At 60.4% G+C, this 27920-nt stretch overlaps 1 protein-coding gene across 2 annotated transcripts; it reads left to right on the top strand.

The window, feature by feature from the left end:
* Positions 1–6: 6 nt before the first annotated feature.
* Positions 7–27915, top strand: ESPNL (espin like). Of its 2 annotated transcripts, XM_047085813.1 has the most exons (10): positions 7–300; positions 1531–1721; positions 3297–3483; positions 5747–5929; positions 15585–15716; positions 22347–22440; positions 22773–22790; positions 23701–23813; positions 24561–24755; positions 26305–27915. In XM_047085813.1, the coding sequence occupies exons 1-10, from the start codon at positions 7–9 to the stop codon at positions 27913–27915; spliced, it is 3018 nt and encodes a 1005-aa protein (XP_046941769.1). The 2 variants fall into 2 exon arrangements, with proteins under 2 accessions (XP_046941769.1, XP_046941770.1); XM_047085814.1 differs by lacking the exon at positions 22773–22790 and having other exon boundaries at positions 22347–22458.
* The last annotated feature ends 5 nt before the right edge of the window (positions 27916–27920 follow it).

Genomic DNA, 27920 nt, shown 5'->3' with positions numbered 1-27920 from the left:
CGGAGGATGGAGGGGCAGCGGGCGCTCGCGGCCGCCAAGGACGGGGACCTGGCCACCCTGAAGCGGCTGCTGGAGGCCGGTGCCCTGGGCCCGGGCATCGTGGACGCCCTGGGGGCCGGCTTGGTGCACCACGCCGCCCGGGCCGGCCGCCTGGCCTGCGTCAAGTTCCTGGTGCGGCAGGCCGAGCTGCCCGGCAGCCAGCGGGCCCACAACGGGGCCACGCCGGTGCACGACGCCGCGGCCACGGGCAGCCTGGCCGAGCTGCGCTGGCTGGTGCGCGATGGAGGCTGCGGCCTGCAGGTGAGCGGGACAGCGGCTGGGCTGGGGCCAGTGTCCGCGTGGATTGGGGGAGGCGGGAGCCGTGGGCCAGCAAGTCTGGAGCTTTGGGCTCCCGTGGGCATCGCGGCCCTGGGTTGTTTCGGGGACTCGCCGTGCCAGCCCCACGGTCCCTGCCTCACGGCCGCCTCATCCCAAACCAGCACAAAGCCCTTGTGAGCCAAGGCCGCCTCCTAAGCCACCTCGTGTTCCCTGGGGCCAGCATCACAGAGTGGCCGCACTCTCTCCCCATGCCCGCCTCCACCCTGGGGCACGTGGCCTCCACATGAACGAGCCTGGCCTCCACACAGGGGCACCCGGCCTCCATACCCGAGCGCCTGGCCTTGCTAGTGGAGGGCTCGCCTGTGTCCTCAGGACTGGTCGTGGGGCCTGTTTCCCACAGGGTCTAGAAAGGCGTGTGTAGAGAAGTGCGGTGGGCACACGGGCTCAGGAGCTGTGGGCACCCGCTTGTACAACTGGGGACCTTGGTGGGTGACAGCAGAAGCCCTGCGGTGGGGGGCGGTGGGCTGAGAGCCCTCACGGTAAGAAGAAGGGTCTCCAGGGCTCCTCTCCCTTTTCCTGCCCGCCCGGCGTCCCTTTGTGCAGCCGGAGGACGGGGAGGACAGTGAACAAGCCCTGAGAGGGCACGAGGGCACCCTCCCGGGGGTCACGCTGGGTCCCGGGGCAGGGAAGTCTCACTGGTCCCAGCTGAGTGTGCGGCGGCCTCCGTACCGCCGTCCCCATCAGCTCTCCCCATGACCCGAGGGGCAGCAGGGCAGGGGCGGTCCCCACTTCTGTGCTGGGGGTCACAGCACACCGGGTGTGCTGGCACCTGTAGTGGGAATGCTTCTGGCCGTGAGCCCCGGGGGTGGCAGGTGGGGGCCCGGCAGGGGTAGGGGACAGACCAGCAGGCCGCAGAGCCTGACATGGACACGGTTGGGCCAGCGGAAGCCCTTCTGGCTGCGAGCCGAGTACAGAGAGGCCGGGGTGCAGCGGGGTCACGGGTTTGGACCCGGGAGACCTGGACGTGAGCCCACACCCCGCCTCCTCCCTCCAGCAGGTCAGCTGGCCCAGCCAGCAGGGGGGGGGAGCGGGAGCTGCGGGCGGGCGGGCGGGCAGTGTGGGCTGGGCGGCCGGCTCTGGCGCTGGAGGGTGCCGCCCGGCAGGGGTGGGTCCGGACCTGCCACGGCTCCCGGCCCCTCTGTGCCCCCGCAGGACCAAGACGACTCGGGGGTGTCCCCGCTGCACCTGGCCGCCCGCTTCGCACACCCCGTGCTGGTGCAGTGGCTGCTCCGAGAGGGCCACGCGGCCACGCTGGAGACTCTGGAGGGGGCCTTGCCGCTGCACCACGCGGCCGTCAGTGGGGACCTGACCTGCCTGAAGCTCCTGGCGGCCGCCCACGGCAGGTGAGGACCCAGGGCGCCGCCAGTGCGGCCACTGGGGAGTGCTGGCCTCTGAGGAGGCTGCGCCGTGGGGGCGGAGGAGGCTCGGGGGACAGGCGGCAGGGAAGAACATTGATCCTGCAGGCCGAGGGCAGTGCAGGTGCCAGGACGGGTGGGGCAGGCAGACTGGGGCGCGTTCTTGCTGTGTGGAGGGGCAGCGGGGACAGCCAGGAAGCTCCCTGTGGTGCTCAGGCGGCTCCCGGCTCTGCCTCGGGGCCACCCCAGGTCCTAGGTTCCCCCAGCTGGGAAGGAAGGTGGGGACCCCCAGCTCACCTGAAGGGAGCAGAGGCCCAACAGTGCGCTCAGGAGGGTACTGAGGTCCCTGTCAGGGTTATCCTGCCGCATTGCCCCATTCTCACCCTGGGAGCCCCTCCAGGACGGCCCGTCTCGTCTTGGTGGCCCTGTGCCCGCTGCCCGGAGTTGGTGGGTGGGTGAGCTGGGTGTGGCAGGGGGCAGCACAGTCCCCATCCTCATTGTGAGTGCTCTCCAGTCCTTGCCCCACATAAAGGATGCCGTGGGCACGGTGACGGGCCATCTAGGGGTCCCATGCACGCGGCCTTCCCACCGCCTGTTCCCAGGGCTGCTGTCCTGGCTGGGTGTGGGACTTAATGTCCACCCCACACCTGACCTAGCCTGTCTCCCCAGAAGCCGCCTACCTCCGGCCGTGCCCGTCTCCTCGGGGGCCTCTTGTTGGGATGGCTGGCTCTTCGGCTGACCCACGCGTGTCCCACTGCAAGGCCTGACACAGCTCAGCGGTGGAGCGCTGATCTGTGCCTTCTGATCCCAACCCCTCGGGGAAGGTCTTGGGGACTTGCTTCTACGGACACTCTCTGGGCGCCTGGGGCCTGGCCAGCCACACAGTGTCTCTTAGACTCACCGTTTTTAAAGTAGTTTCTACCATTGAAAACCTGGAGATTTCACATCAAAACACACAAGTGTGCACGTGATGTCTCACGCCCGAGGGTCCCCATTCCCACCTGGCACTGGCCACGGGAGCCAGAGGTGAAGTCTGTGTCACCAGGGGATGGGGTGGCCTTGGGTAAGGGACTGCCCCTCCCTGTAGCATTTCACTAGGGACCAAGAACTCATCGGGCCCTGCAGCCACACAGAGGCAGAGTGGGATTGGAGAATCCATGCCAGGGCCCAGGATTTGGATGCCAGGCCCTGGACGCTTTGCAGAGCAGGGCCTGGGCTCTGGAGGTTCAATGACCTGCCTGCTGCGGGCCCCACTAGGCTATTCACCCCTAAGACGTGCCCCCTCCCAGCAATCCCCAGCACCGTGAACAGCTTAACAGCTTGATGGGGAGTGCGCACAGCTGGATTCCAGGATTCCAGTGGGGGGGGGAGGGGCGCCATGGTGTCCTTGAGCAGTGCACAGCCTGTACAACCCTACAGGTGGCCAGTAAGGTGGGGCTGGGCGCAAACAGGCTGGTCAAGTGCTGGGCCTCCCCTCCCCTTGATCTGGGCCTTTGGCTGGGGGCAGCCCCCTGCCTCCTGCAGGCCCCGCCAAACACCCTCTCACCTCACCTTCCCCCGTAGTGGCGTGAACCAGCGGACACGCAGTGGTGCCTCCCCCCTCTACCTGGCCTGCCAGGAGGGCCACCTGCACCTGGCCCAGTTCCTGGTGAAGGACTGCGGAGCCGACGTGCACCTGCGTGCCCTCGACGGCATGAGCGTGCTGCACGCTGCTGCTGCCCGTGGCCACTACTCGCTTGTCGTCTGGCTGGTAAGGGGGTGCCGGGGGTGTGGACGGGAGGGGGTCCCCGAAGGCTGGCACCCGTTCCTTCCCTGGCCGCAGAGTCACCCCCAAGCAAGCAGGGCCTGGCCAGGCCGGGGGCTCCACTTCTCTGGGTCTCAGTCTGCCCACAGGAAAGCTGGGGACACACAGGGTTGTTGGGGGGTCAGATGTGCCCGGCCATCGCTCTGGGCCCCCATGTGTGCACTCAGGGAGTGCCGCCTGGAGCCCCCAGCTCTGACTGGCAGTCCCCTGCAGGACTGTGGCCCCTTCCCCAGGAGTCCTGGGGGCTCTCGGGGTTGGGGACACCCAGGTGCTCTGAAGCCAGCACCAGGTGGTGGCAGTTCCTGGCCCTGCCGTTAGGCCACTTGTTGGGGTGTGCTGGGCCCAACTGTCCTGGGCCAGTCCCTGTCTCTTCCCTTCTGGACCCATGAAGGGGCGATTCAGGCCTGCTTCCAGAAGGAAGCCGGGAGCCCCAGAACAGAGTGGCCCAGGTTGGGGCAGGGGTGCCTTTTTCCAGGATGTGCCCCCGCCTCAGGAAACCAGACCAGGCGAGGTCTCTGGGATCCTCGAGGGTTCATTGCGCAGGCCCAGTGGAGTCTCAGAGTGTGTGTGTGGGGGGGGTCTCCCTGAGGAGGGGCAGGAGGTAGGCCCAAAAGGGGGTGCCTGGGCAAGGGGCGGCGCCCAGAGCGAGGAGGAGGTGGGCCTGGCATTCAGTCCAAGCTGGGGGGAGCCTGATTTGTGGGGCAGAGTGAGCGGGGAAAGCGAGAGGACCGGGGCTCCTTCCTGAGGGACCTGGGAGCCCCGGAGGGACTCTGAGCCAGGAGTGACCAGTCTGAAGGTCGCGCTGGCTGCTGGTGGAGAGGACAGAGCCCTTCCTGGCTCAGAACTGCCCTCGCTCCCCACGGGGCCGCGGCTCCCGACTCTTCCTCCAGTAGGCTGGCCTCACTCCCCGAGCAGCTTCCACATGTCTGCCTGGTCCCCCCATGCTCGTGGCGCCACCCACGCAGCCCTCTGTCCTGCTGTCCCGCTGTCTTTCCTCCACGGCACCAACACCTGATACACTGTAAATTTGCCTCTGGGAGGCAGGGACCACATTCCTGGCCATAGTAAGGGCTCTGGGGATGTTTATCTAGCAGATGAATGAACGAGGAAGAAATGATTTCCCCGGCCTCGGGATGAAGTCCAGCCACCCGCTTTGGCCTATGAGGCTGCCAGCATTTGCCTCCGGCCTCCCTTTGCCGCTCTGCCTCCTAGGCTGGCTCTTGGGCCCCCGAGGCACCTAGCAGGGGCGCATCTGCAGGCCGTATCCCCAGGCGTGTCCCCGGGCCGTGTCCCTGCGGGGCTGCCTTCCCACAGCTACTCCTGCTCCAGCCAGCTCCGCTCCCAGGAGAGAGCCCTGCAGCCCGGCCCTAGCCTCCCTGTGGACTTGTCCTCGCATGCCCTCTCCTGCGGTTCTGACGCCACCAACGTGCCTGTCCCCACACCTGGATTCCTGACCCGAGTCCTGGCATCTCTGGCCATAGAGCCGTGCACGGGCAGGCGCTGAGCTCACGGAGCTGAGCCATGGGGCTCTGCTGGGGCAGAAGCGGCAGCTGGAGGCAGCGGCGGGGGTGGGGAGGGTGGGCAGGAGGGAAGAGTGTCCACTGAGCCCCAGGGAGCACCAGGGGCTCATCCCAGGGAAGGAGCAGCCGGGGCCATGGGCCCTGAGGCCCAGAAAGGTCTTTCCAGATGGCCTCCTGGCCCGTCTGCCTGCAGCCTCTAACCCGGTTCACTGTCTCCAGGGCTGGGCAGCCCCTCCCTTGGGGCCGACGGGTGGGCTCTGTTCCCAGATCACTGTTGGCTTCCCGCAGTGCTCTGGGCTGCAGGCCACAGCTGGGCTAGATGTCCTTCTTGCTGTCCCTCCCACATAGAAGCAGCAAAGGCCACTGACTTCGGATCAGCCCCCAGCCCCATCAGGCTGCATCCCTACTCTTCTCCTGGCCTTTCCCTTATGGTGAAAGCCGGGCACATGCAAGGCAGGAAGAGGGAGAAAAGAAAAACACACCACACCCCCCAGCCCCTTCCGCCAGGAAGGCAGAACTTGCCTAGAAGAGCCCCTCGCGTTTCCCTAGCAGCCTGGGTCACATGGCTGTCCCCGGGGCTTCTGGGGGAAGGTGGCCTCCCTCTTCTGTGCTGGGCTCCCTCCCGACTACACCACCCTCGCTGGGAGTGGTCACCTGCTCAGCTGGTCTCTCTCCCTCACCTCCCCCAGGTCACGTTCACCGACATTGGCCTGGCGGCACGGGATAACGAGGGGGCCACGGCCCTCCACTTTGCAGCTCGAGGCGGCCACACACCCATTCTAGACCGGCTCCTGCTGATGGGTGCCCCCGTCACGACAGACTCGTGGGGTGGGACCCCCCTCCACGATGCAGCAGAGAACGGGCAGTTGGAGGTAAGGCAGGCGAGGCGGCGGGGGGGGGGGGGGCGCGCAGTAGAGCCCAGGAGCCTCAGAAAGCTCGCCACGCCCAGACGCTGCCTGTCTAAGTTATTCAGCCCTGTGGGAGAGGTGTCCTGATTCCCCTTTTACAGATGGTGAAGTGAGGCTCAGAGGGGCAGTCACTGCCCAGGATCCAGCCCCTCCGTGCATACCCCTGCTTTGCACAGAGACCCCCGGTGTGTGTCGTCCCGGGGTTTGGGCTGCACGAGGGCCCTCCCGGGCCAGCCCTCGGCTGCTGCGCTCTGCTGTGAGCACTGGGGGGCCGGGCCGAGCAGGGGTGCGGGGTTAGCCCTTTGGCTTTATCCAGTAAATCTTGGGGACTCACGCGGCCCGGTCTCCAGGAAGCAGACACCCTGGAGTAGGAAGGGGTGATGTTTAAATATTTAAGGCCCAGGGACGCCCGCATGGCCCAGCCAGTTACGCGTCCGGCTCTTGATCTCGGCTCAGATCATGGTCGTGAGGTTCCTGAGTTCGAATCCCACTGCTTGGGATTGTCTCTATATGTCTCCCTCTCTCTCTGCCCCTCCCCTGCTCACGTGCTGTGTTTCTCTCTCAAAATAAGTAAATAAACTTTAAAAATCAAAAAATAAATATTTAAGGAAGGCCCGACACTGAGAACAGACCCAGCCCTCAGCACCTGGCCCCTGCACGGGCACCACCAGCACAGAGACCTCACGTAAAGGCAGGACCAGAGAATATCTAAGAGCAAACCACACCTGCCCCACCCCCAGCCCCATATAGTGGTCTCCAAAGGGGGGGGGCCGCCTCCCATGGCCCCCCAGGGCCCAGCCTGCTGCAAGGTGCCAGGCAGGCCAGTCGAGAGGGAGGGCTTTATCGGCTGCAGCTAGATATCCCATTTGGGGTCTATGCTTGGAGACGGCTGCTCCCGGCCGGAAGCCACAGTGTCCCCGGGGCCCAGGTGGCCCGGTGTCAGAGGCGTCAAGGAAGAGCAACCGTCACAAGCAAGAGTCACGGGAAGACGCTCGTTCCTTTCAAAGAAGGCGAAGGAGCCCCCATCCCAGCGCACAGCCGCTCGCTGGAAATTGTCTTCCTCTGACTCTCCGCTCCTCCCCTCGCTCCGCTCCAGCTATCCTCCCTCCATCCTCCTCCAGGCCACCACTGGGCCCTCCAGGCTCGCCCCCCAGTTTCCATCCCCTACCCAGACAGGGAGGCAACAGCGGGTCGGAAGGCAGGGCGAGCCTCAGGTGGGGCCAGACAGTCCTCGGCAGGCCTGGGAGAAGAGGGTGAGTCGGTCTTGCTTTTTGTCCCACTACGTGACAACAGAAGGGTCCAAGGAGGTGAGGGAACCCCAAGTTCAGAGGGACCGGAGGAGCCCTGAGCCCAGCCAGTCGGTGCGGCTGAGAATGGCGGCCACAGCGGGGACTTCCTTCAAATGAAACGCTCTACACGAGCCCAAGAAGTCGACCAGATGAGCCAAGAGTCCGAGCCTCCTTCATACAAACATAAAATAACTCAGGCCGCAAAGCCGAGAACAGATTTCCTTTCAATCTTTTCATTCTGGAAATTCTAAACCCACAAAAGAGGGTGGGATCAGAACTTGCCCGTCTAGGGGTGCCTGGGTGGCTCAGTCAGTTAAGTGTCTGACTTCGGCTCAGGTCATGATCTCGCGGTCCGTGAGTTCGAGCCCCGTGTCAGGCTCTGTGGTGACAGCTCAGAGCCTGGAGCCTGTTTCAGATTCTGTGTCTCCCTCTCTCTCTGACCCTCCCCCGTTCATGCTCTGTCTCTGTCTCAAAAATAAATAAACGTTAAAAAAAAAAATTAAAAAAAAAAAAAAAAGAACTTACCCGTCTGGGCGCTGTTCCTTCCTCAGCCCCTCCCCCTGCCACTGGGTTATTTAAGAGCAAACCAGAGATAGCACATTGTTTTATTCAGAAATAATAAAGAAAAGGAAAGAGAAAGGAAGGAAGGAAGGAAGGAAGGAAAGAAGGAAGGAAGGAAGGAAGGAAGGGAAAGAAAGAAAGAAGAAGGAAGGAAGGAAAGAAAGAAAAAGGAAAGAAAGGGAAAGGAAGGAAGGAAGGAAGGAAGGAAGGAAGGAAGGAAGAAGGAAAGGGAAGGGAGAGAAAGAAAGAAAGAAAGAAAGAAAGAGGAAGGAAAGGAAAGGGAAAGAAAGAAAGAAAGAAAGAAAGAAAGAAAGAAAGAAAGAAAGAAAAAGAAAAATTCTTTAGCAAACGTCTCCAAGAGATGAGGACTCCCTTTGTTTGTTGTTTTTTTTTTTTTATCACAGCCTCAAACCGTCATCACAACTAAAAATAATTCATAGTAAGGTCGTGCCGTCACCTCACGTCCAGCCTGCTGATGCCATCCCGCGTCCCCTTCCCCGACTACAGTGTAATCGCTAAACAAGGGCCACGCACTATAGGTTTGCCTCTTGAGGCTCTTAATCCATAAACAGTGCCAGAAATATACTCCGTCCAGGAAATCTAGGATAATGCTTGACCTCCCCCACAACTTTACCATAAATGCTTATTTTATAATAGCTCAGAATGATTTTAGATTCCTAGAACAATTGAGACATGAATACAGAGAATCCCCACAGACTCACATCCGTTCTCCCCTATCATTAGCAACTTAATTCGCATGGTGTATTGGTCACAATTAATGAACCAAAGTTGATGCAGTATTACTAAACAAAGTCCATACTTCATTCAGATCTCCTTAGTTTTTTCCTTAATGTCTTTTTTCTGCTCCAGAATTACCTCCAAGATATCACACGACATTAAAAAAAATTTTTTTAATGTTTATTTTTGAGAGAGAGAGAGAGAGCATGAGCGGGGGAGACACAGAATCCGAAGTAGGCTCCAGGCTGTCAGCACAGAGCCCAACTTGAGGCTCGAACCCACGGACCATGAGATCATGACCTGAGCCGAAATCAGATGCTTAACAGACTGAGCCACCCGGGTGTCCCCTCACACTACATTTGGTCTTCGTATCTCCTTAGGTTCTTCAGCTGGGACAGTCCCCCCCTCCCCTGTTTTTTTGTTTGTTTGTCTGTTTTGAGAGAGAGAGAGAGAGAGAGAGAGAGAGAGAGAGAATATCTTTTTTTTTTTTTTAATTTTTTTTTTTCAACGTTTATTTATTTTTGGGACAGAGAGAGACAGAGCATGAATGGGGGAGGGTCAGAGAGAGAGGGAGACACAGAATCGGAAACAGGTTCCAGGCTCTGAGCCATCAGCCCAGAGCCTGACGCGGGGCTCGAACTCACGGACCGTGAGATCGTGACCTGGCTGAAGTCGGACGCTTAACCGACTGCGCCACCCAGGCGCCCCTGAGAGAGAGAATATCTTAAGCAGGCTCCACTCCCAGCGAGGAGCCCAGTTTGGGGCTCGACCTCACACCTGTGAGATCACAACCTGAGCTAAAATCATGAGTCAGATGCTTAACTTGACTGAGCAACCAGGTGCCCCACCCCCACCGATTTAAAAAATAAAACCTCGGAATAAAGAGCTGGTGTCCTAGCAGCTTCCAAAGGAGAGCAATGATTGTTTAGCATATTTTTTTGTCTTACTATATCACGGTCTTTATGCTTTGAATGGTGCTAATCATACTTACTTGCTTTTTTAATTGAGGTAAAAAATACATAACATAGAACTTACCCTCCTAACCATCTCTAAGCGTGGTGGTGGAAACTATATGTACACTGTTGTACGGCAGATCTCTGGGTTCTGATCTCTCAAAACTGAAACTCCGTCCCCATCGAACGTCTCTCCACTCCCCCTCCCTCAGCCCCTGGCACCTGTCTTGCTACTTTCTGTCCCTAGGAGCGTGACTGACTACTCTAGGAATGTCATATGAGTGGAATCATACAGTATTTATCCTTTTGTGACTGGCTTGTTTGACTCAGCAGAATGTCCTCAAGTTTCACCCATGTTGTAGCACAAGACAGAATTTCCTTGCCTTTTAAGACTAATAGTCCGGTGTGTGGATGGACCACATCGCTTCTATTTGTGCATCCACCAGTGGGCACTTGGGTTGCTTTTACCTCTCGGCTATTGTGAACAGTGCTGCAGCGGAAGTGGGTGTGCAAATAGCTCTTCAAGACCTTGCTTTCTACTCTGATTACCCTTAACAGTATTAAACCAACCTTGCATTCCTGGAGCAAACTCCACCTGATCATGATACATTATCTCTCTTATATGTAGCTGAATTTCATTTGCTAACATTTTGTATAGTGCTGGCACACTGGCTCTCGAAGTTGTCTGCACCCTGGGAATCTCCAGGACGGGTTTAGAATATCCTAACGCCTGGGCTCCACTCGCCCAGACGTCCTGGCTTAATTGGCTCTAGTTGGAGCCTCCAAGTATCAGGACTTTTTAAAAACACCCCAGGTGATTCTAATATACAATTTCAAGAACTGTCTGTGCGAATAGCATTAGCTGAGCTCATCTAGGAAGAATTCATAGAGACGATGCTTCTCACCGAGGTGATTTGAACATGGGAAGGAGCGGGATTTCTGGCGAGGGAGAGGGCTAGACGTGGCCAGACTGCTAGAACGGAGCAGAGAGGAGGGGCTCCCGCTGGCAGCAAGCGGTCCCCCGTGGCAGGCCTTGCAGCCTCTCTGCAGTTTCCACGCGGCATCAGGAGGCTGCTACGGGATCGGGCTCTCGAGAGGAGGGCACACTGCAGGAAGTTGCCATAAGAGGGGGTGTGGTCTGGGGCTTTGGTGTCGAGGTTGAGAAGGAAACCACAGAAGACAGGTGTAAATGAGGTTCCCTCAAGGTTTAGGAAAGTGATTATAACTCCCTGGTAGTTCTCTACCTAACGTCGAGTTGCTGCTAATTCAAGAAGGGAGCTTCCTGAGTATTGCAGGAGTCCCTAAAGGCATTCTGAGCATGACCGCCTCGGTCGACTTCCTGGGCCTGTGAGAGGCTAATTGGTCAGACCCTCTGATGTGTACCCGTTCGCTCTCCTTCATTCAGATACTCGCTCATCCAACACATAGTGATTGAGCAGCTGCTTAGCACGTGACCAAGGAGTACTTGGTTCCCTGATTGGGCACCACAGGGCAGCACCCTCTGTGGCGGGTGTTGGAAATTTCAGGGCTGTTTTTGGTTGGTCCAGTGATCGAGGTGCATTGTGGTGGAGGGGACACTAGGGGACCTGCTATTCACCGGGCAGTCCTGCACAAAATGACAGAAGGTCTCACGCCCCACACAATTCCCCAATGGCTCTGACATGCATGTAGGTGGCAAACCTGTTTATAATTACTTGGGCTTTGAACCCAGCTCAAGTATATGTAATTATCTAAGCTCAGAATCTAAATACACACACACCCCAACATTTCTCAGTTTTAGTACACATAAGACCTTTCCAAGAATGGTCCCACTGTGTGTGTTGAGGGAAGATAGTATTTTGTCTTATTTAGCTCTTTCGTAAGAACTACTCACTGTCTGGGAACATGGCATCACTGATGTTTGAGTCTCCGCAGTTTGAAGTGTAACTGTAAGATCAGTTATTCTACATGTGGGTACATCGGAGGATGGTTTTTAAAATGCCTGTAATCATGGTGCTCATTCAACTATAAAATGAGACTTTCAAAGATGTGTACTTAACTCGTTAATTAATGAGAAAACAAGTAATTTATATAGCCAGTAATAAATGTTTCACAGGTAAGGAATGATGGAGTGAATTTACAAATACACAGATGCAAAACCAGTCAGTATGGACAGGGAAATAGTGAGCTGCGTTCCACTGGACACATTTTGTGTTTTGCCTTTCTCTGGACAAGAGTCATTTATAATATGAACTTTTTTTTTTTTTTTTTTTTTTTACAGCTTGCAGAGTAGTTGGCTCTAAGGCAGTGAATGAAAGGCAGAAATAACCACCAGAGTGTCCTAAGCAGGACACTCAGTAATCTGTTTTGTCCGTGTCAATGCTTTTCTCAATTTTTCACGATACTGACATCAGACTTTGTCTTCGGTGCATTCGTGCCCAAACATTGACACAGCAAAATGCATGTCTTTTTTTTTTTTTTTTTAATTTTTTTTTTCAACGTTTATTTATTTTGGGGACAGAGAGAGACAGAGCATGAACGGGGGAGGGGCAGAGAGAGAGGGAGACACAGAATCGGAAACAGGCTCCAGGCTCTGAGCCATCAGCCCAGAGCCTGACGTGGGGCTCGAACTCACGGACCGCGAGATCGTGACCTGGCTGAAGTCGGACGCTTAACCGACTGCGCCACCCAGGCGCCCCAATGCATGTCTTTTAAATTATAAATTATTTTTCTTTTCTCCTATATATTAGAGTGTAGTAGCAATTTTTAAAATATATATTAATTATTATTAATAGAATGTCACTAATGATTATTAATAAATACTTATAAATATAGTAATTATTAGGGGCGCCTGGGTGGCTCAGTCGGTTGAGCAGCCAACTTTGGCTCAGGTCATGATCTCATGGTTCATGGGTTCCAGCCCCACGTCGGGCTCTGTGCTGACAGCTCGGAGCCTGGAGCCTGCTTCAGGTTCTGTGTCTCCCTCTCTCTCTGCCCCTTCCCTGCTTGTGCTGTCTCTCTCTAAAGTAAATAAACATTAAAAATTTTTCAAAAATGTATAATAATTATTACACGTGCAAGCAAATTGCATTATATTTAGAGTTCATGTTAGAATAGTGAATGGGGTATCAGAAAATATTTGTAATAAAAAGGGGGCATTGGGACTGATGGCATGGGGGACTCTGGGCTAACTTCTCCTCGAGGTCTCTTCCAGCCCTGCACTGTCCTGTGATGCTCCTCTGTCTAGGGTGCCTATGAAGATCGTGGGGTCTTAGTGCCATTACTGTGAATCCAGCTGTATGACCTTGGGGAGGCTTCTTGTCCTTCTCCGTGCCTCATGTCCTCTTGTGTAATGGCAGGCACAGTAACAAACTTCACAGGATGACATTGGGACTGAATCAATGGTCCACATGTCACTCCAGAATGGTGCCTGGTGCCATGAGGCACGTGGGAAGGACTTGCCTCCCCATCTCTTGGGCAAAGCCTTCTCCATGTAGTGAGCACGATGGTCCCTGGCAACCCCCAGCTCCCTACGGATGGACTTGAGCTTTTCAAGGTACATCCTAGAGGCCAGTAGCAAGAAGGAAGGGAGCAAGAAAGTTTGCAGGGTGTCGATGAGGCTAGAATGCAATGGGGTCACCATTTTTAATGTGTTCTCTTTCTGCAGTTTAAAAAAAACTGTCTGACGTTACTGTTTTCCATTCAGTCAAGGAATAAAGTTGTCCACAAATTTACCATTTTGTCATCTTCATTCTTTCTGGCTTCTCCAGCCTTCCATATAGGATCCCTTTCCCTCAGTCTGAAGCCGATGCCTCAGATGTTCTGTTAGTGTGGGTTTGTTGCAGGCCAATTCTTTGTTTTGTTTTGTTTGTTTGCCTGGAAACATCTTTATCCTATTGTCAGTATTGAAGAATAGTTTTGCTGGGTATAGAATTGTAGCTTCATCTTTTCAGCTTATTTCTTTCACCGCTTTGAAAATGTCATTCATTCATTGCCTGTGGTTTCTACAAAGAAGTCAGCTGAGAGGGGCCATGGTTTTGAAGATAATCATTCTTTCTCTTGTCGCTTTTAAGGTTTTTCACTTTGTCTTTGGTTTTCTGCAATTTCAGTATGACCAGAGTTGGAATGCTTTTTATTTCTCTCACTTGGGATTGCTTGAGCATCTTGAATTTGTGCTTTGGTGCTTCCAGAAGTCCCGTAAAATTCCCAGCCATTATCGCTTCAGTGACTTGTGCACCCATTCTCTTTCTCATCTCTTTCTGGGATTATTATTACACATATTTTATTTGTTTAAAAAATTTTAAGGTTTATTTATTTATTTTGAGAGAGAGAGAGAGCAGGGGAAGGGCAGAGAGAGAGGGGGAGAGAATCCCAAGCAGGCTTCATGCCGTCAGCATGAAGGCCATTGCAGGGATCAAAGTCACAAACTGTGAGATCATGACTTGAGCCAAAACCAAGAGTCAGACGCTCGACCAACTGAGCCACTCGGGTGCCCCACACATATTTTAGGCCTTCTTATGTCTGCTGGTGTTTTTGTTCACATCTTTTTGTCTGTCTGTGCTGTGTCTGCCCAATTTTCTGTTTACTAATCCTACAGCTTTGATTTTTAACTTGGTTATTGTTTCCATGTTCCTGACCTACTGATACTCATTTCTCAAATCTACCACGTCGCTTTTCCTAGTTTATAATTCCATGCCTACATTTTCAAGCTTGATTTTTATTCCCTTGAAATTAGGAAGCACAGTTGTGTTCTATCTATTGGGCTCCCAGGTCTTTGTGGGTCTATCTCCTTGCCGGTTGGATCTTCTAGTTCTGGTTCTGGTGTCTTATTTCTTTGTGCTCCTGATCTTGTCTGACTGTATGCTGGAACTTATATTTGAAAAATAATTCGTAGGAGTCATGTGAGGCCTTGGGTGATAATCTTACTTCCCTCTGCCTGTTGGACACACATGGGAATTGTAAGCCCAGGATCTCAGGCCACATTCCAGGCTCGAGGTTCCTTGGACCACCAAGTGACGGGAAGCAGAGGGCTGGCTGACTTCTGGTTTACCTCTTCTATGAGGGTCAAGCCCTCATCTTTGGAAGACTGTGAGCTTTGGCTGGCCTCCCTAGTCCCACGAGGCTGCCAAAGATAACCGTTTCTCCTGTGTCAGCATGCTCTTAGGGCAAAAACAGTTCTTCTTCTTTTTTTCATTTTTAAAGTTTACTTACTTGTTTTGAGAGAGAGAGTACAAGTGGAGGAGGGCCAGAGGGAGAGGGAGAGAGAATCCCAAGCGGGCTCCACACTGACAGCATGGAGCCCGGTGCAGGGCTCAAACTCACGCACCGTGAGATCATGACCTGAGCCAAAACAAGAGTCCGTGCTTAACTGACTGAGCCCCCCCCCCCCCAGGTGCCCAGGGGCAAAGACAGCTCTGAGTGGTGGGTTCATCCCTCTGGATATTCCCTGGTTCCTGAGCCTGCCTGGTTCCTAGTTACCCACGTGATGCTTTAGGAAGGCGGCTTCTACATTTAGTCCATGTTTTACATTGTCCTCGGGGACTTGTTTCTCTGCTCCCTGATGGGATCCGTCCACCCGCCTGTTCCGCTGCTGGCACAGCCACCTCACAGATTTGCAGACTTAAACCTCGGTCATTCTGGAATCACCCACCCCTGTTCACCAATCTGGCAGTAATCGGCCATCATTCCGTTTTCCTGTTTCTAAGCATGAGAATGATACACACCTCTGAGCGCTGCTGTGGAAACGGACACCGGTTCTGCATTTAGAGCCCGGGGCACGGACTACGAGGGCAGGGCCGAGCCCCCATGCTGGCCGTACCGCCTGCTCACCGGCTGAGCCCTTGGCCAGTTCCTTACTGCGGGTGCCTCGGTTTCTGTCCGGGACGAGGGCGTGCTGCTGCCCGGTGGGGTGCGGGGGTTCAAGCCCTGTCCTCGCAGTGAATGGCGGCAGGGCCTTGGGCAAGTCCCTCGGCTGTCGGCGGCCTCGGTTTCCCACCTGTGAGGTGGGGCGGGCACAGCGCCCTCTCTCCGGCGCACCTGGTGAGCGCCGTGGGCACAGGCGGGTAGCCCAGCGGTCGCTCGTGTGCCCCCTCCCTGCAGTGCTGCCGGACGCTGGTCTCCCACCACGTGGACCCCTCCCTGCGGGACAAAGATGGGTGCACGGCAGCCAACCTGGCCGACTACCACGGACACCGGGACTGCGCCCGCTTCCTGCAGGAGGCCGCCCGGCCGGTAAGCTCCACGGTCCCCGTCCGTCCCCGGGGGCCGGGGTGACGGGACTCCTGCCGCCCTGATGGCCGAGTTAGAGACAAAGCTCATTGCGGACGCCATGCTGTTCCCAGGAGAAGGGGCCTGGCCGGGACCGAGCCAGCGCCGCAAGTCAGCTGGCCGGGGGCCGGGGCCGGGGCCGGGCAGCCACAAGGGCTGTGACGGGGCCGTGATGGGCCATGGCAGGGATCATGGCAGGGGCCGCAAGAGAGGTGGGGACTGGGACTGGGACTGGGGCTGTGACCGCAGCTGTGATAAGGACCATGACTGGGGTCATGACAGGGCTGTGACAGGGGCCGGGACTGGGGCTGCCACCGGGGCTGTGACGGGTCGGGACAGGGGCCTGGGCTATGGCCAAGACCAGGGCTGGGCTTGTGGCTGGACCTTGGCCGGGACTCCTGTGGGGTGACGTTGTCAGACTGAGGATACCCTGGGGCGGGAGCAGGGCCCTGGGTCCTTGGTGAGGTGCCAGCCCCGTGGCCGTCCTGAAGGCAGAAGGCAGCAGGTTCCAGCCCCGTGCCCCCATCTCGGCGTGGCCCTCGTGGCTCCATTTCCCCATCCGTGGGACAAGGATCCCACGCATCCTGCTGGGCCAGCCCCGCGCACACGGCGGGCCACCACAAGCGCGCGCTGAATGAAGAGTGGGTGGGGCCGGGCACACAGGTGGCTTGGAGTCAGCGGTGTGGTCCGCATGGAGCCTGGTACCCCGGGTCCCTCCCGCCCATCCCTCCCGCCTTCCAGGCCCAAGGCAGTTGCTATGACAGATTAGTCCCCACCTGCCACAGCTCTTGCCACTTCCCTTTAGTGGCCGCCCTTTCGGAAGGTGTCCCTGGGACCACCTGGCCCCATTTCCGGGTGAGAGCCTGAGGTCCACCGGGGAAGCTGCCCCCGCCCCCCAAAGCCAGGTCTCCCTGTGGCACTGCTGCTGTGCCTCTCTTTCCCTCAGGAGCATCCGGGACCAACTGAGGCAGAGCTGCAGGCCTCCCTGGCCCTGGGCCTGTGGGACAGTCCTCACCCGGCCCCTGCCAGGAGCCTCTTGTCACCGCCACCTGAAACCCACACCCAGGCTCGCTGCGGTTCGGGGCAGCGGTTCGGGTGCCCTGGGGCACATGGCGGTGCCCTGCTGTTGTGGTTTGAGAAACGAGAACTTACTGCTTGAAGTAATTTACTTGCGGAATGATGTATGTATGTTGCCTTTGGGCTCGCGTTCGAGGAGTTGGTCGGGCTCGGCAGGTTCCCGGTGTAGTGGGCGGAGCTTCCCAGGCCACAAGCCAGGAGTGTCCCGGCCCTCAGGGACCCTCGCAGCCCCTGTGTGGTCCCTGTGTGGTTCCTGGGGCCAACCTGGAAGGTGGGATCAGGAGGTGGGGTGGGCGCTGCTCGGCTGCCAGGGAGCAGGTCCCGCCTGGCCTCAGGGTGGGGTCCCCGGCCCGTCCCCAGCCTGTCGGGGCAGCGACCCTGACCTCAGCTTTCCATCCCCAGGTGTCAGCACACCCGCCAGGACCCCTGGCCTCTTTGCCCAGCTCTTTTGGGGGCCGGGGATTCTGGTGTCTCCTGACTCCCCGGGCCGTGGAGAACCGGCCCGTCCCAAGCTGCTGGGGGGGTTTTGCTGCCCTGGCCGTCTCCCAGGTATCACCATAGGATTCGAGACAGAATTCTGGTCTCTGGGGGCTCCCCCAACCAGCCTGGGCCGACCGTGTGGCCCCCCCACCCCGGGCTCACTGCTGTGTCTGCGGGGAGCTGGGGGAGCCCGTGTGGGACTCGGGGTGAGGACCGGAGCCTCCCTTCTGCCTCGCTGAGCGCCCAGGGCAGCAGGCCAGTCCCTCGCCTGTGGCTGGCATGGCCCCCTTCCCAGGCCGCCTGCCTCGCGCTCGCAGGCTTGGCCCCACGGGAGGGCAGGGTGTCAGCTGTGGGCCCCGGGGCCCGGGAGCGGGGGCTGTGCGCCTAATGCAATATTGATGGGAACGCAGTATCCACAGGTGGCCGTGCCGGCCTCTTCCTGTGCTGGGCTCAGGAGAGGCAAAAGCTGTCGTCTTCCGCACCACAGGACAGCCTGCGCTGGCCCCGGGGAGGTCGTGGGTCTCCAGAGACGTGGCCCGGGGGACAAGACCGGGCTGGTGGTGGCGAGGCAGGCCCTGCCCACGGCTCAGGGAGGCCAGGCCCCACCTCAGCCTGGGCCAGGTCTGTCTGCCCCCCCGGCTCTCAGGCACCGCTCTGCACAGTGAGGGGTTGGGCCTCTCTGACCTGGGAGGGGCAGGGGCTCCAGGGGCGGCAGCTGCAGGGCCGGGTGTGAGTGAAGTCCTGGTCAGGTGGTGGCACTGATGAACAGCGGCCTCAGGTGGCGAGCACGGCCCTCCAGGAGGGGAGGGGCGCGCCCCCTAGCACCTTCCAGAGCATCCGGACTGTCCTGTTCACCCCCAGCCCGGTACTCCCTCCCTCCGGGGTTGGGGTGGCTCCTTCTGGCTGGGTAGCACTGGCGAGTTCTGAGCATCTCCGAGCCTCAGTTTTCCCATCTGTAAAACAGGGTTGAAGAGCCTTGTGAAGGCAGAGGAGATGCACGGTGGGGGCTAAGTCCCTCCCCTAGGTCCCGAAGGACTCTAGGACCCTCTCCTTTCGGCTGGGGAAACTGAGGCCCAGAGAGGGCAAGGGACTCCCTCGGACAGCCTCCTCTCCAGGGAGAGGTGGGGCCTGGCTGTGCGGCCAGTAACTGAATCTCAGCCATGGTGACCGGTGTCCGGCACCCATCTGTGGGTCATGATTTTCTCCGCCCGGGTGGCATTACAGGCCTGTAACCCTGCTCGCCACAGCTGTCCTCTATGTATAATGCATGGCGGGCACAGCATTGCTCAAATCTCACCGAAAACAGGAAAAGACAGCAGGCCGCGGGAAGGGCGCCAGCCCAGGCCCAGATGTCTGCCGGCCTCCGGCCAGTTGCCCGGTTCGGGGACAGTCTTGTCCTGCCAGCAGGACACAGAGGTCGGGACCCAGTATCTGTGCTCCTTCGGCTCCGGGCAGCTTCGCTTAGTCAGGATGCCGGTTTTCCCGCCACCTGGGAAGCTGCACAGCGGACCCGGTTAGAACTCGGGGTGAGCGCCTCTCCAGGGTAACCACGGGGATCAGGTCCGAGCCCTACCGGTGCCGGGTCCTGCCAGGCGCCCCCCGTAACTCCTCATCTTCCTGACTTACAGGCGAGGAAACCGAGGCCCAGGCAGTGGCTCCCCAGCGCTTCTCATTGGTGAGGGGCAGAGCAGGATTCAGCCCCGAGGTCTCCCAGGCTGTAGCTGCCACTCTGGGGCCAAGTCCATTTCCCTGGGCCTCAAACCAACTGCCGGCCTCTTTCGTCTCCCCCTGCCCGAGAGGCCGCTGTGGCCCGAGCTGAGTCCGCAGTCCTCCAGGGGGTGGGGAGATTTGTGCCCCCCACCCCTGAGAGCGGAGGGGCCGAGGGCTCCCAGGCAGGGGCAGGAAGCAGGGGGAGTCCTGGCGGGGCAGGGGCCCGGGCAGCAGGGGGACCCTGTGGTGCGGGCGCCCCCGGGGCTCGGCCGTCCTCCGTCAGACCACAGGGCCAGGCTCTCTAGCTGTGCCACAGGGTCTGGGGTCTGACTCAACCCTGCCTGAAGGTCGTGAGCCAGCAAACGTCTGTGTCGTGGATGCTGGAAGACGGCACAAGAGTCCCGGGTCCAATGCACCTTGCGGACAGCAAGCATCATGTTTTATTGGGTCCCAGCGTGATGTGATATGGGCCCAGATGGCTACCGGGCACACAGGAGGTGGGGGAAGGATGGTGGAGCCTGGGGGACCCCCATTTTATTTGGGAGCAACAAGGTTCCTCTGGGTCTGTCCCTACAAATGCAGCCAGAACTTGCATCCGTGGAAGGAGTGCGAGAGACCCAGCCGGCGCCAGCCCCCCCACCCGCCCCCCGAGGCCCACCCATCTGCCTCCTCCTCTACTGCTGATGCCCCTGGACCAAAGGAGCAGTGATCCGAGGGCCTCCCGGAGCAAGGACTAGGGGCTCAAATAAGATTCTGATCCCAGCTCTCCCGCATCCCAGCTCTGGGGCCTTGAGGAAGCCCCTTGCCCTCTCTGATCCTGTCTCCTCGTCTGTTCCCCGGGGGGGCTGTGGGAGAGGGGTTCTGTACCAGAGGATCCCTCTGTCTGACCCAGGGATCTCAGTCCCGCCTGCATCCCCGGAGGGTCTGCTCCCCTGCACCGTGGAGGGTTAAGGTGCATGGTAAGGGATCCCACAGCCACCCCAAGCCCGCCTGGCCACCCGATACCTCCGCCTTCAAATATTAATGCCACACCTCCTGCTCTCCCCGGGGCGGCAGCTGCCACAGGTCCTGACAGCCCCAGGACGGCTGCAGCTCCCCGTGCGCAGCCCGGCCCCTGTCTCTGCGGGTCCTCCCGGGCTGGGGGCCGGCGGACGCACCCCAGCCCACCGGGGCTCCCGGGATCTCCACACGGATTCCCGCGAGGACTGAGGCGTGAGGTGCGTGGTGGCCGGGCAGACGGGGTTTCAGGCTGTGTCCCTTTCCAGTGGCCACAGTGGGCCGCGGGGCCTGGACGGGAGAGCAGTGGAGCGTCTGGAGACACTCGGGTGCGGGTCAGGGGTTCTCCTGAGGGCACCGCCGAGCTGAGGTCAGTCAGTGCCTCCTCGCAGGGAGGTGGGATCAGGATGTGAGCAAGGGGACACTCAGAGTGACCCAGGGGTTTGTCCAGCAGGACCAGCTGTATCACATGCAGGGCCAGCGCACGACGAATTTGGGGCTGCTTATTCAAAAACGATTAAGAAATTTATTTTTTTATTTAAACAAATTTCTTAACATTTATTTTTGAGAGACAGAGAATGAGCAGAGGCGGGGGGCAGAGAGAGAGGGAGACACGGAATCCGAAGCAGGCTCCGGGCTCCGAGCTGTCGGCACAGAGCCCGAGGTGGGGCTCGAACTCACGGACCGTGAGATCATGACCGCAGCCGAAGTTGGACACTCAGCCGAATGAGCCCCCCAGGCGCCCCCAAAATGATTAAGGATTTTAAGACAGAGACAGCAGAGCATCAAACGGCGCTGCGACATGGGCCACACCCTCCAGACACCCTCCGGCCACAGGCCACACATCCCACGTGGGGCTGTTTTGAACCATGTCCTCTGTCCTGCTCGGGGCTCTCTGCGGCCCCAACCTGGAGGCGTGTCCAGCCTCCGCTGCCCGCGGAAGGAGGGGTGAGGAGCTCCAGTCTGACGGCCAGGGTGGGGTGCTGAGGGGGGTGCGGCTGTGGTCCGACTGGCTGGAGACGCGAGCCGGGGCAATCAGGTGTCAGAAGGGCCTCCGTGACGCGGCCCAGGGCCCCGAGGTCTGCCGTCCAAGAGACGGCGTCTGCCGGACTTCAACTTTGATCTTTAAACCAAAAAGTGATTTCTCTGCTGCCGAAGGAGGGACACGCAGGGGGCAAGGAGGTGAGCACTGTCCCCCTGCTGGCACCCCTGTGCTGTTAGAGTGGCCTGCATGCCCCGTGTCTCCTGCTGGCTAGTCAGCTGGCCCAGAAGTCTTGGCTTCCGTCAGTCGGTCCCAAAAGTTGAGGCTGCTCAGGGCTGAGCTGGGGAGAGAGCTCCAGGTCAAAGGCTCTTTCGGCTGCCACCTGTCAGTGCTGGAGGCGGGGGAGGCGGCCAGAGGCAGCTCGGTGCCTTGCCCTGGACATGGGGCAGGCTATGGGGGTGAGTTTGGGGTGCCCCTGCAGTGCCGGGCCTGGGTTTCCCAACCACCAAGCTCCGTGGAGCTGAACTCGGCGATCTCTGTTTCCAAGTGGCCTTGGGGAGGGGGTGGCCTGGGCACTACACCACTGCTCTGAGGTGAGGCCCCAGCCCCACAACCCCTGCTTGTGGCTCTGAGAAGTGTTCCAAGTGCCTCTCGGTTTCCCTCTGTGCCCGTTGGTGGGGACTCTGCTCTCCTCTCAGAGGGGGGTGCCCTCGAGGCACTTTGTCTCAGCACGGAAGTCCGGGACGGTCAGGGAGGGGGGTTGCATGTACATGAGCGTGTACGTGTGGGCGCGCATATATGTGTGTCTGTGCGTGTGTGTGCATGTGGGTTGTGTACACGCGTGTGCGCGTGCACGTGTATACACACGCATGTGTGAGTGTGTGCACGGGTGCACGGGTGCAGGTGTGTGCACGCATGTCTCACAAGGCCAGAGAGAGGTAAGCACAGGCTGGACACCCGGCCCTGACCCAGCACCTGGAGCTGCCGCGTTAAGCTGGTTCCAGAGAAAGGCTGAGCCAGGCCTTTAGATGGGGGGGCTCACCTGCCGGTGGTGGTGGCCACATGCGGGGGCACGGTGAGTGACGGCACTGAGACAAGTACATGGGGAGCGCGAGGAGTCCTGGTCACCAGGCACGGAGGGGTGGGCAGACACGGGAGGACAGAACCTCAGTCCTGCGCACTTCACCCTCTCCGAGCCCCGTTCCGAGATACACATGCCCTCCTCCCCCGCCAGGGAGACTGGGCCACGGCCAGCCTGCCGGACGCCCCCTCCACCCCACCAGTCATGCGGCGGCCCAAGCCAGGGCTCACTGGGGCCTCCTGCTGACCAGGTCCGTGTCCACCCCCAGGTGCCACTCCTGATGACGCCACCGCCACCACCGTTTCCCCCTCCTCCACTGTCAGCTGCCAGGCGCGCCCCGGAGGATGGCACGAGGGGCCCGGGTTTCAGGAGCCCCACCTGTGAGTACACGTCTCCAGGGGAGACTGGCCTGGACCACAGGCGCGGGGAGTGGGCGTTGCTGGCCCCGCCTCTGAGGTCCTTTGAGGGGGGGGCTGGGAGAGCAGTGGACTCCAGGCAGCCAGGCCCACAAGACCTCCAGGACACAGTTGGGGTCATCCCTCCCACCACCCAGCCCCCAGCTTCTCCCAAATTTCCATTACTGTCTGGGTTGCTTCTTTAAAGGGAGGATCAACATTTTCCATAATGGACACTTACAATTAACTGGCCCCCTGCGCAGCCCTCTGGGGTCCCTCTGTGAGCTCTGAGCCCCCAGGGCCCGGACGTCCTGCCTGTGTGACCTTGGGCAGCCTCATTCCCTCCCTGGGCCTTGGCTTGTCCGGAGAGAGGTAAATCTCAAAGGTCAGGTCACCGGGGCCCAGGCCGCCTCTGGATCTGCTGCTGTTGGTTGGAGCCCCCGGCAGGTGGGATGTCCACGGACTGGCAGGGGCAGGCCGCCGACTGTTAGGGAATTAGGGCCGTTCTACCAAAAATTGAAACGGAGGGGCGCCTGGGTGGCTCAGTCGGTTAAGCGCCTGACTTCAGCTCAGGTCACGATCTCACAGTCTGTGGGTTCAAGCCTCGCGTCGGGCTCTGTGCTGACAGCTCAGAGCCTGGAGCCTGCTTCGGACATGTGTCTCCCTCTCTGCCTCTCCTCTGCTCATGCTCTCTCTCTCTCTCTCAAAAATAAATATACATTAAAAAAAATTGAAATGGAACACGAAAAATCTCAGCAGGCCCCACGTTTGTGAGGGTTAGCACCATTTCGTGGAGTGGGTTGTGGTTATACAGTCCCACAGAGGAGTGTGTGCGTGTGTGCGTGTGTGCGTGTGTGCGTGTGTGTGTGTGTGTGGTGCAGGACCTGTTTCTCGCTCAGGGTGTGGCCCTGGTGTGCGTGTTGGCATGCTTTGGGAGGGGCTGCCTTAGGTCCCCAGACCACCCTGTGCCCTCCCCGGCTCCTTCCAGGGGCGGGTGAGGGGCTAAAATTCAGGTTCTCCAACTGGCCAGGCTTGGAGAGCCCCACAGGCGCCCGCAGAGGTCCAGCACCCCGGGTCCCCGGGCGCTTTGTTGGGGGCTGGCTGCAACTTTGGCTGCAAGTCTAGCAGTCCTTCAGGAATACCAGCTCTGCCCTAGACCCAGGGTTCTCTACCCCCACCCCTGCCTTCTCGGGAAGCCCCTTGACTCTGCTTCCCTTCCCCCCGCAGTAGAGTCTCCCAGCCCAGCCTGGCCTGACCAGCATGACCCACCTCCGCCGAGGGAGCAGATAACCTGCGCAGCGCCCCCAAGGGTCACCACCGCCGCCGCCGCCGTCCCCGCGGTACGCCTCCTGCCTCCTCGTCCCTCTCCCAAGGCCCCCCAGCCAACCCCCCAAGCTCACCTGGCCTCTCATCAGTATTCTGTGTGGCCCAGCCAGGTCACTTCCGGGGCAGAGATGCAGTTGTCCATGGCGGGGGGAGGGGGGGTGGGCCTGGAGTCTACTGCCCTCCTCCTCAGGGGCTCCCACCCAGCCCAGGACCCACTGGAGGAGGCCGGCTCCTCTCTCTCCTTTTTTTTCTGGGCCCGAGGCCTTTATAAATCCAACCCACCCCTTCCTTGAAAGGGTGCCAGGAACTCTCAGCCCCTGAGATGTCCGGTGCAAGTTTGGGAAATGCTGCATGGTGCTGTCCCTCTTGGAGAGTTATAGGGCACACAGCATTTTAAAGGCTCTGACAAGTCCTGCAGTTCAGAGTTGGCCACCAGACTTTCCCTATGTAACTGCTCTCCAAATGAGTTTGCCTATCCACATGGCAACCTCTTCTGCCATATATAGAACAAGGGAAGAATCTCGGGGTTGCTTCTCTCAGTCAGAGATCGCCCCACTCACATACCTGGATCCCACAGAACACCAGGGGTCCCTGCCCTCAGAAGCCAACGCTTACCAGGCTGGGTCTCCCCACCCTTCTCTGGCCTGTCCCCACCCCCTCCTCCCTGGGCCTTGCTCACCCCATGTGGCCCTCCCCACCGGTCCCGGGCCAGGGGGGTAGGTCCCCTCAGGGACTTGAGTGACCTACCCGAGTCTGCACAGGGAGAGGAGATGGCGGCGGGGGACGCCCCGGACTGCCTGGCCGCGCTGCACCTGGACAGGCTGCCCTCGGGCGACCTCGATTGGCTGGTGCCCACGCAGGACGAGCGCGGCCGACCCATCCCAGAGTGGAAGCGGCAGGTGATGGTGCGGAAGCTGCAAGCCCGCCTGGGCGCAGACCCCGAATCCCAGGCCCAGGTGGGGCCCGGTGGGGCGGGGCGGGGCGTGAGAGGGGGCGGGACGGGGCGGGGCAGGGGGCGGGGACCTGCCGGAGAGGGGTGGGGCGGGGCGGGGCCAAGGGGTAGAGAGTGGAGGCGGGGCAGAAGGCTCCGTCCTGGCAGGTGGACGCGGAAGGTGCGGGGCCTGAGCCCTCACCTCGACCGGGCGCCCCACTGCGTGTCCCTCTGTGGCCCCAGCTTCCTCCTCTGCCAGACGATGAAGTTGAACCAGATCAGGGAGCTGGGAACTTCTTCACCTGGTTAGAGGTGTTATTTCCATGTGTTCTTTTATGTAACCATTTTTATCCCACCTCTACCTCGTGTCAGGCCGTGTTCTAGGCAGTGAGGGAGACCAGCCCTGCGCTCCCAGCCCTCACGTTCCAGCAGGGAAGACAGGGTGGTCGGGCACCTGATGGGGTGGGGGGGGGGGCAGGGAGGGTGATTCCACGTGTCATGGAGAGAAGCAGAGCAGGGGGAAGGGGAGTGACGATTCCATACGGGTGCTCAGGGGCAGCCTGTCTGGGGAGGTGGCCTTGAGCAGGGGCCAGAAAGAAAGGAGAGAGGAGCCCTGCGAGAATTTGGGACAAGTGATTCTAAGCAGAGAGAAAATAAGTGCAAAGGTCCTGAGGCATGAGTGGGCAGCCCAGGGACCAGGAGGAGGCTGGTCCCTCTGAGTGCAGTGAATGAGGTGTGACGGACAGAGGTGAGGTCAGAGAGGGAACGGGCGGGCGGATGTTACAGGACTGCTCAGTGTCAGGCCTTTGGGGAGCCTTTGGGAATCTGAGCAGAGTAGCGGGCTCCCCCTAGCTGTCGTGTGCACAGTAGCTCCAGTCTTAACCCTGGAGGGATCCGGTTTTGTCTGCTTCGTCCGCCGCAGGCTCTGCTCCGCGCTCTGGGCCCGCTGGGCCCGGCAATCAGAACTCAGTCGTGCAGAGCACTGCCCGGGGCCAGACAGCCCCAGGCCTCTGGGCAAAAGCAGGTGGTGGTTCAGGCCCCTCACCTGCGAAATGGGGCTCCTCCCCCAGGGGGTCCTGAGCTGTAATCGGGCTGGCACAGAGCCCAGAGGGGGCCAGCTCGGGGTCCCTGTCCCACAGGCCTTGAGCGCCGGGGGTAGGGGAGGGCAGCCAGCAGGAGAGCCCAGAGCAGAGAGCCAGAAGCAGCCACCCAACCGCAGAAGGTTCCGGAGCTTGGCGGGAGGGGCGGGGAGGGGTCTGAGGAGAGAGAGCCTTTGGACTGAACGCTGAGGAGATGAGATTAGGATGTGGGCGTGGCAGAGCAGAGCAGAGGTACCCCGTTCTGAGGGCAAAGACGGGGCGCGCCCAGGGGGCCGAGTGGCTGCCCGGAGCCTCAGACTCGGGACCGGGGCCGGCCAGCCTCCCGGTTTATTCTAAGTCCGGCCGAGGGCCAGCTGGAGTTGAGGGGCTGGGCCGGGGTCCGTGGCAGCACCGGGGGCCGGCCCACCCTCGGGGGCAACGTGCCCTCTGCCGGCTGGGCTCGGGGCGCTGCTGACCCGGCCTCCCCGCCTCCAGGGCGACAGCGGGAGCGAGGGCCCCGCGGAGCAGGCGGCCTGGCGGTACTCGCAGACGCACCAGGCCATCCTGGGCCCCTTTGGGGAGCTGCTGACGGAGGACGACCTGGTCTACCTGGAGAAGCAGATCGCCGACCTGCAGCTGCGCCGCCGCTGCCAGGAGTACGAGAGCGAGCTGGGCCGCCTGGCGGCCGAGCTGCAGGCCTTGCTGCCCGCGCCCCTGGTCAGCATCACCGTCCACAGCCGCTTCCTGCCCCGGGCGCCCGGCCCCGAGGGTGAGGAGGCTCCCGCCCCCGCGGCGGAGCCCAAGGGCCCCTCGGGGGCCGCGGAGGCCGAGCGCGGCGAGCAGCCCCTGCCCTTGTGGTGCAGCCACGTCGCCCGGCTGGTGCGCAGCATGTCCCTGCTGCTGAAGGGCATGAACGGGCTGGTGCAGGGCGAGGGGAGGCCCCCGCGGGAGACCCCCGCCGAGGCCCCCGCCGGCCCCCCGAGAAGCGAGGCGCAGCGCGACATCCAGCAGTGCGGCGTGTCCGTGCGATCACTGCGCGGCAACTTCGAGTCCGCTCCGGGCGCGTCCTGCGCCCCAAACCCGGGCCCCTGGGAGCCGGGGGCCCCGCCCGGGCGGTGCCCGAGAGGCTGCTGGCCCGCAGCCCCGCAGCGCCGCAGCAGCCCCGCGGGAGGGGCGCCCGCGCCGGGGGACGCAGAGGAGGCCAGCGACTCGGGCATCGGCTGCGAGGAGGCCCCGTCGGAGGCGGGGGCCGCGCCCGGCGCCCACCTGGCCAGCCTCCGCAAGGAGCGCATCGTGATGCTCTTCCTGAGCCACTGGAAGAAGTCGGCCTACGCGCCGGCCCTCAAGGCCGCGGCCTGCAGGACCCTGGAGGCCCGCCGCGCCGCGCCGCCGCCGCCGCCGCCGGCTCGGGAGGCGGCGGCGGGGGGCCGTGGGCTGCCGCCCCCACCGCCCAGCGAGGGCCCCCGGCTCGGCCACCTGTGGCAGCAGCGCCACGTCATCGCCCACCTGCTGGGCAACTGGAAGGCCATCATGGCGCACGTGCCGGCCCGGCAGCTGCGGCGGCTGAGCCGGCGGCCCCGTGGGCCGCTGTCCCCCGAGCAGTTCCTGCCCCACGTGGACGGGGCGCCCGTGCCCTACGGCGGCCTCACGCTGGACCTCTTCATGCTGGGCTACTTCCGGCTCCTGGAGTGCGAGCTGCCGGCCGAGGAGCGCAAGATGCGCCACCTGCTGTGTTTCGAGGTCTTCGAGCACCTGGGCGCCCACGGCTGGGACGCGGTGCGCGCCTTCCACAAGGCCGTGACCGACGAGGTGGCCGCCGGCCGCCGCGCCTGGACCGACGGCTTCGAGGACATCAAAGCCCGCTTCTTCGGCTCCAGCCGAGGTCCCGCCTGGGACGCGGAGCCCGGCCGCAAGTCGGGGCTGACGCCCCTGGGGCCCCTGCCCCCCGCCGCCGCCCCCAGCAGCAGCGCCGAGCCCCCCGCGCAGAGGCCGGGGTCCGGCTGCCAGCGGGGCAGCTTCAACAGCGAGGACATCTGTGGCTACATCGACCGCAGTTTCGCCTTCTGGAAGGAGAAAGAAGCCGAGATGTTCAGCTTTGGAGAGTGAGACCG

The sequence above is a fragment of the Lynx rufus genome, unplaced genomic scaffold, assembly GCF_022079265.1.
Source record: "Lynx rufus isolate CCGP_SWC_20201006 ecotype Redwood Valley unplaced genomic scaffold, mLynRuf1.p SCAF_2, whole genome shotgun sequence".
Taxonomy (NCBI): Eukaryota; Metazoa; Chordata; class Mammalia; order Carnivora; family Felidae; genus Lynx; species Lynx rufus.
This window is presented reverse-complemented; position numbering and strand designations above follow the sequence as displayed.